The 10,985-nt window shown below is 55.2% G+C and overlaps 1 protein-coding gene across 1 annotated transcript in view; it reads left to right on the top strand.

The window, feature by feature from the left end:
• The first annotated feature begins 309 nt into the window (after positions 1 to 309).
• Positions 310 to 10,985, top strand: part of LOC126642106 (heparan sulfate glucosamine 3-O-sulfotransferase 3A1-like) — a 33,023-nt gene continuing 22,347 nt past the window's right edge. The window contains exon 1 of the mRNA XM_050319449.1: positions 310 to 869. Coding sequence (XP_050175406.1) covers positions 310 to 869 — 560 coding nt within the window. The remainder of the gene's footprint in view (positions 870 to 10,985) is intronic.

The raw sequence follows: 10,985 nt of genomic DNA, 5'->3' as shown, positions 1-10,985 counted from the left end.
CGAAGTTTTTCCGCGGCGGGCGCCGCACGTGGGAGCCCCGCGCCGAGCCCCGGTCCCGCATCCCCCTCCAGCCCCCGGAGCGGCAGAGGCTCCGCTCTCCCCTCAAACCCGCCCCTGCACCCCTCCTTCCTCCCTCCAACCCCCCCGCGGGGGGATGCCCCCCTGAAGCGCGGCCGCGGCGGGTCCCCCGCGCCGGGGATGCGGCAGCGCGCAGCCCCCGGCCCCGCGGAGCGCAGCGCGGAGGGGCCGCGCCGGGGGGCGGCCGCGGAGCATGGCCAGGGCCCGGCCCGGCCGCCGCCTCGGGGTAGCATGGCCGTGAGCGCGGCGGCCCCCCCCGCCGCCGAGCCGCTGCCCCGCAGCATCTTCAAGAAGTTCCTGGTGATGCTCTGCTCCCTGCTCATGTCCCTCTACGTCTTCTACTGCCTGGCCGACCGCTGCCAGACGCTGCCCGGGCCCATCATCGCCGCGGGCGCCGCCTCGGAGGAGGAGGAGGGCGGCGGCGGAGGGTTGCTGGGGGGCTCGGCCGAGCTGCCCCCCTGGCAGGCGGCGGCGGCGCGGCGCAAGCGGCTCCTGCAGCGGCTGAAGCAGCGGCGGCGAAGGCAGGAGGCGGCGCCGGGCGCGGAGGTGCCGGGCGGGGGCGGCGGGAGCCGGGCCGGCGGCTCGGGCGGCGGGGGAGGCACGGCCGGCACCCTGACCCTGCTGCTGGGCGAGGGCAGCAAGCGGCTGCCGCAGGCCATCATCATCGGCGTCAAGAAGGGGGGGACGCGGGCGCTGCTGGAGTTCCTGAGGGTGCACCCCGACGTGCGCGCCGTGGGCGCAGAGCCCCACTTCTTCGACCGCAACTACGAGCGGGGACTCGCCTGGTACAGGTACGGGACGGGATGGGGACGGGGGACGGGGATGGGGACGGGGATGGCGATGGGGCCGTGGCCGAGCCGGCAGTGCCCCCCGCTGGCCGCCCGGACCCGCCGCCCACCCCCGGCTCCCGGACCCGCAGCCCTGTCCCCGCTCCGCAAAACCCCCGCCGATCCTTTTCTCATCCACCGATCCTCCCCGCCTCGCCCCCCTCCCTCAGCTCCCGTGCTCGTTTCCCAATTCCTCGGGCCCTCTTCTCTCCCCACCAGCCCCTCGCTCCACCCGTTCTCCCGTCCCCGCATCCCCCTCCCGGCTCTCCGCCTCCCCATCCCTGAATTCCCCGGCTCTCCTCTCCCTGCCCAGCGCACCCCCAGGCCTCCTGCCCCATGCAGGGTCCCTCCGGGGGTGTCCCGCTGCAGCCCGGGGGTGGACCCCGCACACAATGGGAAGAGCAGTGGGTGCCCCATCGCCCTGGGGATGCACAGGGATGCTGAGGCAGAGGTAACCTCCTCCCCACGCGAAGAGCACGGGCCCCACAACATCTTGCCGCTCCCCTACTTTGCTCGGGGCAGGGGGGCTTTACAAAACCTGTGGCTCACCCTGACTCCCAGCCGAGCCGCCCCGCAGCCCCGGCTGCCTCCCTTTGCAAACCATCGCATCGTCACCTCCCACAACCCCCAGCCCAGCGATGCAGCCGTTGGAAGCCGCTTTCCTATAGTCAGTGTGGAGAAAAAACCCTGTTTCCCATGTAAATATTTCAGCGTCCCGATAATAAGTAACCAAAAATGCCAGTTCCAGGAGCGTGACCCCACGCGCTCACCTTGCCCGAGAAACGAGCAGAAAGGTAGACGGGGTTCGGCTTTCAATGAATTTGTGTTGCCTTAAACAAAATAAAAGGCGCCCCTTTTGGAACGAGCCAGTAAATGTTAAAGCCAAGAAGGTTCTCACTGATGTTGTTTAGATGTTTTCCTTGTGTGTTTTAAAGTTAACAGAGCGGCGTCTCCTGGCAGATTCCTATGGAAGGGATTGGTTGGGGTGGGGGCGACACTGCTCTTTCTCGGAGTGTGCCTGTGTTTTGTGGCTTTCTTGAATGAACAAGCGAAAAGGAGAGGGCTTCGAGTACCCCTGGAGCTTGTTTTACTTTAGTGTTAAGCCCAGCTATTATAAGAGAGGAGATGATGATTTTGGCTCGGCTTGTGGTGACGGTATTGAAATGTGGAGTAGGATAGTACTGACAGTCCGAGTGTTTATATAAAGTCTTAACACGTGGAAGGGATGAGCTTCCCTGTGTATCCGCCAGTGTCAGGAACACGATGGGATTCTGCAGGCAGCAGAGTGTGGGTTCTCAGAGAAGAAAGATTTCCTTTCGTGTGGGCTGAAGCTGTCTACAGAATTATATTTTTAGTCTGTGCTTATCCGATTTCCACATGCTGACCCTGTAGCAGAAAGGAAACGTTAAAAACGAATCTGAGAAACCTCAAGAACTCTAATCAAGTCTTGACTTTGAAAAATAAACACATGGCTGTGGGGTGGCATCTACTGCAATTTATGGTGGATATGCAGAAAAGCTCATTTATCAAAGATGCTCTCGAAGCCTTGAGGAGCAGATGGCAGTGGGATAGACCCGCTTCTGGAAGCAGTCCCTGAGCGAGGAGTGCAGACCTAGACAGAGGAGGAGCCACAGGCATTTAGGGCATAGTACAGCCCTTGGTGTAAGGGATTTAATTTTCCAGAGGTTTGGTCTTGCTCTTGCAGCTCTTACTCACTGGAGGTGCTGTCCCGAGCGCTCTTTGTGTAATCATTATGTTTTAGCAGTTGGCACATGAGCTGCAGTTTGTTTGCTCTGGTATTTGATGTACTGAGTTTCATCTTTTTTTTGTTTTTTTGTTTTTTCTTCTTTTTTATTAGCCCTGTGGAGGCTGAGGTACAGTGAATTCTTTGTATGGGATTATTCCTTTGAGACCTAATCTTGCTGGCTTTGCTTGTATGAGTAATCTTTACTAACACACGGGGTCCCGGTGTGGTGGCAGAGCTGCAGTGTCAGCCCGCTGCTCACCAGTTACCAGCCTGTTAGAAATACTCACTTAAAAAACTCCCCGTGTCTCTCCACGAGTCTGCTGTGATCTTTGGTGAGGGTTCAGAGCCGGGGAAATGGCCAGATGTTTGCCAGGGGTCCCGATTCCTTATCTCTGGCATCAGAGGCTTAGGTTTCACGTGCACTGCTGTTTCCCAGCGGTCAGACTAAACAGCATCGTTACAAGGTATAAACACTCGGGTTTGCTTTCAGCGCCCGCAGGAAGCAGTGGGGAGAGAGAGCCCTGTCCCAGGAACAAAAACCTGGTGGCTGTGACAGCAACTCAAGCTTGTGGCTTGGAAGGTCCAGCCAGCCTTTGCAGCTGATGCTGTTGTCACCGGAGCGTGGAGGTGGGCTGTGTCAAGGATGCCACACCAGGACCATGGCAAGGGTGACTGTAGGGTTTTCGGCAGGAGGGGGACCACGGTTCCTCCTGGAAACAAAAGAGCAGCTCCAGCAGCAGCTGCTGTGAGGATGGAGAAACTGGCTGAGCTGTGGCTGCAGCAGGAGGGTGATGCTCCTGGAGCAGCTGGTCAGGTGGTGGTACCTGTGGGGCAGCGGCTCGTGAGGCACAGGCTTGGTGACAGCAAGTGGTGTCACCTACTGGGGTGCCACACAGTGCATGGAAGCACTATCCATTAAATCCAGTGGAATAACGGCTCGGCTCTTCCAGCCCTGGGTAAGGGGCAGCTGTCCTGCCGAGAGGCTGACTTTGTAAAATCCATCTGAGGGGTTTGATTTGGCGAGTGTGACACCTCCGTGCGTGCCCGTGTGTGGGTTGAATGTCAAGGGGAGATTTGAGTGCCGAAAGAAGCTCTCTCTGGTTTGGGATTGTGAGTCCCCTCTCCGTACAGGGACAAAAGGAGGGAGGGGGCAGCCCACAATGCTCGCATTGACTTCAGCGCCGAGATCGCTGCTGCAGCCCTGAACAAGGCTATTGAGCTGACAGAGTTCAATAGCAGGTGAGCACGGGCTTTAATAGAGTTCAACTGCCATCCCCCACCCCAGCACGGCTGCACAGCCCGGGGAAAACTCCCAAGAACAGGGGCTGAGCCAGTCATGTAAAAGAAATGTCTGGATTAAAAGAAAATATCTGTGTTTGCGGGTGATACTGCGAATCTGGCTGGTTCCCTCTGATCCTTTGTTAGTCTCGCGCTGATTGAGCTGCCTGTTGGAATGTCATTATACTGTCAGTCACCCCGGGAACGTTTATTTCGTATGTTTTAATCTCCCTGCCTCTGAAGCACCGATGCCAATTTCACTAGAGCGAAGCCAAGCTAATGTCATTAGATCACACTCGATCCAGGGGAAGATGAAAGATGATTCAAAGTTATTCCGGCAGGTTGGGAGTTTAAGTATCGCTCCTCCCTGATGCTTCCAGAGCTGGGGAGTTCTGGCTCCTAATTAATGTCCCCTTGGGATTTTTCTCCAAGGATTTCTTTTTCTTTTTTTTTCCTTACTTCTTTGTAATCTAGGCAGGCACTGATGTTTCTGAGTCAAAGGGAACAGAGAACATCTCAGTTGCTGAAGAGGTCTGGGATGGAGGAAAGGAGGTTTGTGGGGAGGGGATGTGTTTACAGCAGCTGCGAGCAGCTGCATCCCTCCTTGTGCCGTCTCCCATCCTCTGTGCCTCAAGTCAGGGTGAAATCAGAGCTGGGGATGGAGGAGTCGGCCACTCCTGCAGCAATGGATGGCCTGGAGGTCCCAGGGGGTTGAGGTCACCATAATTCAGCAGCACAGTCTGTGAGTGCTGTGTAAGCATGGGAAGGAGGGTGGGAGTGTGGGCATGGCGGGCAGGAGTGCGTGGATGATGCCAGGGGGATGTCAGGGCACTGAGTACAACTTGTGGAAGGTGGAGCAGGACCAGGTGGCCATCGGGAGGAAAGACCTTGTCAAAGCCCCTCGCCTAAGGGAGGTGCTGTAGCAGTAGTTGCCTTTAAGTGATCATCTCCCCACCTTTTTCCAGCCATCCTTGCTGCCTCTGCAAGGAACACCAGGTCTTTGACTGTGTTCAGGGTGTGCCCAGCCCAGAACGTGGCTTGTGCTGTTGAACGTTGAGTCTGAGCCGGTTTGGGTTTTTCACTCCCTGTTTGTGTGCACTCCTGCCTGTAGGAACGTCTGGTTTAGCAGCACCTTCTCCTTGTCCTGGGAACATCTCATCTCCCAAACACATCTGAATTACTAATAGCTTCAAGTGCAGCCTGCAGCAGTTTCTCTGGAAATTGCAGCCTTGGACAGCCACACGCTGGAGAGGATCAAGGCCCTTGTTTATTTATTAGCTGTGTAATCAGACACCTCCCATACTGAGCTCACGGGGCCAGGTGCTGTATAAAAAGGGAACAAAAGGTGGTCTTGGCCCCAGAGCGCAGGTAATTCACTGTAAACAACAGGTGGAGAGGGGCTGAGCCTGGAACAGGCAGAGAGAGCATGCCTTGGTTGGGTGGTGTGGGTCTCCTGGGCAAGGAGACATTGGAGATGGAGGATGAGGTGGGTTTATGGGTGATCAAAGGGACGTATCTTTGCTGGGGAAGAGCAAGGGGGAGAAGGAGCATGTTGAAAATGCTGATGAGATCAGGGTTGGGGTCATTGAGACAGTAACTGGTTCTGGTGCTCGTGTGCTTTGCCACTGCCTTTGTGTGTGATCTGAGGACCTTGGACACTCCAAGGTACTTCAGTGAAGACCTGAAATAGTTTGAAGGTTGACTGGGGGGATGTCTTGGCCTGCCTCAGTTTGCCCATCTGTAAAGTGGGAGGGAAGTCACTGCCCTGTGCTGCAGGGGTGGAACAGCAGCGTTGTGGCCCTGTGGCACTTCTCTCCAACACAGAGGGGAGGAGGCATATGGAGTCTGAGCTTGTTGGGCTATGCTCTGGGTTAAATAACACCCAAAGCAGGTGAACCCCACCAGAGCTGCTGGCAGAGGTCCTGCAGCCTTGGCATGGCTTTGGCTGGCTGTCCTCCTGCTGCAAGGTGGAGTGGACACCTGATGGATGGACCATCCAGGGATGGCACTGTCCAGGCACATGCTCCTCACAAGATCTTCCTGCAAAGACCTGGGGCTGGGCTTTTCCCCCTCTTACTCCTCAAAAAGACTCCAAAGGGGTTATTATTTCTGGTGATTCTTTTGAGCATTTTGCATCTCTCTGTATCACTTCTGTTTTCTGTTAATGGAGAAATTTCAATCCAGGGTTTGGGTCTGTTTCTAATGATGGAATGAGCTCCTGAGTTGGCATATTTGGAGAAGTCAAACACATTCCCATCAGAAGGCATCAAAATAAGTACTTGGGATTTTACTGGACTCTTCTCTCCAGATCCTGGGGTCTGCACAGGGATATTCCAGGGAGGTTCAGAAGTCAACAGGCACATCCTCCTCTTCAGCACTGCTTCACAGAGTCCCTGGACTGGATCAGCACCTTCCCCATCCATCCCATGGCTCTGCCTGAGCCTGGGGCTCTGGGAAATGGGGCTCCCCTAGCCCTGCCTGCTGGTGCTGAGCAATCATGAAAATATGGCCTCAACTGTCCAAGATGTTGTCAGTAAAATTCCCAGAGCTGGCTCTTGTGGAAAGCAGCACAAAGCTCCAGCTGGCTGGGGCAGGAGCCCATTTATGGCAAAAATTGGGATACACTTGAGAGAAGCAGCTTAAACCACTAGTCCCCCTTTAAGGCCGGATTTTGCAAATCCTCACCTATGCATGTAAGCCTGTCCTGCTGCCAGGCTGTGCTGCCTTTGGGGGGTGGGGGGGCTCCTGGGAGTCATTATATGGAGTCTGGGGTCCAGGGCCATGCTCTGGCCACACCATCACCACCAGTATGTCAGTTCAACACAGCCCAGCTAGGATTTCACCCCGACCTTTTGAAGTCTATAATAAGAGCAGTCAGGTCTGGGGAGGGGGAAGGGAGCTGGTGCCTTTCCAAAGAGTTCAGAGCAAACAACAAGTGATCAGAAAACCTGAGAATAACCCCCCATGAGCCCCCTCCCTGACTCAGTCATTGAAACTCCTGAGCTGCTAATTGTGCTTTTCCCCTGGAGAATCCCGAGGTAACCCAAACTGCTTTTGCAGGGAAGCAGCAGAGGCTGGTGAGGGGCAGCAGGGGAGGGTGTTGTGGCCATAAATCTTGGCAAATTCTCTTTATGTGCAGGTATTATGGGAGGGAAGTGGATTAGGTTGCAGTTAAAGTTGTGTAGCTGGAGTTGGATACCGGGGTCTTACCCTGTTTACGAAGCCCCATGCGGGGCAATGGGGGTGTTCATTCAGGGTCTGGAGGCATCCCAGGGAGTGTGACAGTGGCTGGTGGCTTTGCCTGTCCCCTGAATAACCCCCCCACCCCCAGGAAATTCATTTTCTGATGGTTTGGAGTTAAACATGTTCAGCTCCAAACTGTGCCCACCTGAGCCCTGTGACTGCCGAGGGGCGCGTGAGCAGGACGGTGCCTGCAGTGAGAATATAAATAGAGTTGCTCGAGGAGGTGAATTATTCTTGGCATTTCCTTCACCAAATGATGTGATTCTGCAGGAGGGAAATCTTTCAGCGAAAGAAATCGCCGGTTCCCTTCGTGCATGGCAAGACCATCCTTCTTGCTTCCTGGAAGTGAGGAGATTCATTACGTGCTCTTTCTGTTGCAACACCATCTGTTGCAGGGACATAAAGATCCCTGCTCAAACTCCCCCAGGCTCGAGGCTGCTGCCGAGTACGTCTCTGGTGGGAGATGGAGGAGAAACTTCCCATCAGTGCCCCGGGGGAGCTTTGGAAGCCTCGTGTGGTTGTTTTCCCCACGGCCGAGCAGCTGTGCCCAAGCGTCGCGTAAGAAAATCCCACGGGGGCAATTCCAGGCATCTGGACACCTTGCTTGCACCAATCCCTGCAGTTTGTGGATGCCAGCACAGCAGCTTCAGTGGGATCCTGCCTGGCTCCCGACTGTGGGAGATGGAGCGGCTTCCCCTGCTCCAGTTTTACCCATTGACTCCAGTTCCTGTTGGCTGGAAACTGGGATGTGAACAGTCAGATCAGGTCTGACCACAGCTGCCCTTCCCACTCTCCCTGGGGAGGGATGTTCAGGTTCAAGCACAAGCTGGCTATTTATTTATTTATTTTTATACCTCTCTCTTTAGTGGGGTTGTTTTTGATGAAAATTCCAAAAAGCCAGGCTGATGAGTTTTTTTTTCCTGCCATTCCCCATTGGAACAGGGCTCCCTCTCACAGCCCATGCTCTCTGGGGAAGCCTTTTATGGAAAATTATCAAATCCAATGGTTTTGCTTTCCATGTTTATCCCTGGTTTATGTGGGTCTGTGTGCTCACATCTGTAGCTTTAGGCTCTCAGTGTTGAGTTTTGGCATTATTGTTTCACTTCTGTTTTCATGGTCTTATAGCACTGAGCATCTTTTGACATTATTTAAACACTCTTGCACTGTCTGAACTGGACTGTTTGGAAAGCCCAATCTGAGAGAAATCCCCAAGCACTGGCATGCTCCAGCTCAGTAAAACAAGTGAGGAAACGTGGATTTCTCACCTGGGGGAAGCTCTGTGTCCTGACCCCTCCAGTGCAGGGTTAGCAAGTGAAAGGCAGGGGATGCAGTACCCAGGAGAGGGGGTGTGCAGGGAGCAAAGGAGGTGCCTGGCTCAGCTGAGACCCCCAAAACATGCTCCAGATCAGTGACCCCACGCTGCTGATGTGCTTCAAGCCTTCATAATGTCCAGCAGCTGGACATTACCCCATTTTGCATCTGGACTTTGCCTCCAGTTGTTCCTTGGTTGGCAATTTGGTCCTTAAATCCCTTTGGTCTCCAGCTGGACTCTCAGATTGAGCCTTGCCAAGTTTTGTTTAAGCCTCAGTAAGAACTCTGGGTCTCCTGGTGCAGCAAGGCACATCTTTCCCCTGCCCCTAGTCAACCTGTGCCCATGGTCCCCAGGCCTGGATGGGGGAGCAGAGGGTTATCCTGGGTGCAGTTATTGTTGTGCCAGTGACACACTGTGATCTTCACGGGTAGAACTGGTGATGGCAGAAGTGGGGGAGATCTCCCTCCTCTGAGACACAAGTGCTGGGTCAGAGGCCTTATCTGTGGTGTTCATCACTTCCCAAAACCTCCCTGGTGGGAGATGTTGGCAGAGCCAGGGCACAGCTGTGGGTCTGGCAGATGGTTCCCGGGTTAGTGCCGTGCCATGGCCATCAGCAGCATTGGTGGAATGTTGGATGCTCCGCTCTGCCAGTGGGGAAACAGGCAGCAGAGCACCCAGAGCCTGTGGGCAAGATTGAGCACATGGGACCTCTTGTCCTGTACCTCCAGCTGCTGCTGCTCCCCTCTGACTGTGGCAGGAAGGGAGGTTGGCTGGTACAAGCATCAGGTCTGGGTGATGAGCACGTGCTGAGCTCACCAGCCATATCCCCCAGGTGCTGCTCTGCAAGGACTGCTGCAGGATGCCCCTCAACCTGCTCCTGCTGCTGAAGGTCAGGAAAAAGTTCCCCTGACTCCTCTCACCAGGCCTGTCTGGGCTAACTTCCAGCTCAGGTAATTCTAGTTTCTGCCTCTAAAAAATAACTCTGCCGTTTCTGCTGGCTCCAATCATCTTTGTTCCCTGTCCACAGACCTGCTGGGCACTGTGCTGCTGGCACAGACCCACCACTGAGCTCAAGGTGGTTGGCTTTTGATGGCTGGGAAGTGGTTGTTTGTGAAAGATAATTTGGGGTTTTTTCTCTGTGCAGAAGCTGCATGTCACAGCAAGGCATAAAGAGAATGTTGTGCAATAACCCTGCCCCCCCTTGCACTGCTGAACTCCGCTGTGTGAATACGAGTATTTGCCCATAAATGTTTGCCTGGTGTTCAGCAGTCTTGTACCTGTGTGACAAAGGTTGTTAGTGCCCTTCATCGTGTCTAAAGGAGGAGAAAAACACAAAAGGCAAATCTCACTGCCTGCAGCAAGCAGAGCACAGGCAGTGACATGCAGAGCCGGGCCAGAGGAGTGTGGTTTGGGGTTGACAGCTGGTGCAGACACCTCCTGTGCGGGGCTTGGGAAGCCTTGGCTTCTGGGTGTTGTTTCCACCAGCACCTGGCTGCCCTGTGTGCCCTGTCCCAGCCAGCTTCCCCAGCAGGGCAGGGCCACGTGGAGGAAGAGGAGGAGGAAGATGCTGAGCACAGGCACGTGTGCACTCTGCACCATGGTCTGGGTAATCTGGATATAAATGTCCATCAAACCCTTGCTCCCCATCAGCTCTAGTGCTGAAGAGCCTGGATGTGTGTGAACTGTGTCAGTTCAAAGAAAAGAAAGATACATCATTTACAGGCTGGTGAGAGCTGGGTAAGCACAGCTGAACTTTCTGAAGCATCCCTTCAGATTTATGGGCTTCCAGGATAGCTGAGGCTGCTCCTCTGTGCCACGGCAGCAGGGTTGGCAGTGACCTGTGGGCTGGGCTGCTGCAGCCCCGCCAGGACCAACATTTGCTTTGCAAACATTTGGAGTGGTGTGAAGTCCAACTGCTGCCCTGGCTTTTCACTCCTGCCCATCTGCTGGAGGGTTTTGCTGCCTGGATGGAAGGCACGAGCCCCACTCCTCTGCCCTGTGCAAACTTGGCTGGGTTCAAGGGCTGACTTTCTGAGCGACCACAAAAAGACCCAGTCCAGGAGTGGGTGTGAATGGCTGGGAGACAATACATGTCCCATGGGAATGCTGCATCACCTGGTCCCTGTGGCAGGAGGTCCATTTCACAGCAAAGAGATGAAGGTGTGAAAGCCCAGACATTAAATAGACTGAACAAGACATTTCTTGCCCAGCTGCTCAGCTGGACCTTGGGCCAGAGGTGGGATTTTGCTGTGCACCTGCAGTGACAGGAGAGCTGAGCTCTTGGGGACATCATGGCCCAGACAGCATGTGCTGCCCTCTCCTGTGTCATCCAGGGCTGCTTAAACCCAGGCCAGCTTTGCAGCCAGTGAACACCAGGATGTCCCTCCAGCATCGCCCTCACTGGGCTGTGTTTGCTCCAACCACAGGAAGATGCAGAAGATGCCCAGAGGGTTGGATATGGAGTCATATCGAGTTGAAATCTTGTTCCCACATTCCCAGG

This window comes from Myiozetetes cayanensis, unplaced genomic scaffold, assembly GCF_022539395.1.
Source record: "Myiozetetes cayanensis isolate MyiCay16 unplaced genomic scaffold, myiCay2020 scf22, whole genome shotgun sequence".
NCBI lineage: Eukaryota > Metazoa > Chordata > Aves > Passeriformes > Tyrannidae > Myiozetetes > Myiozetetes cayanensis.
The sequence above is the reverse complement of the archived record's forward strand: the minus strand, read 5'-3'. Positions and strand labels throughout refer to the sequence as shown.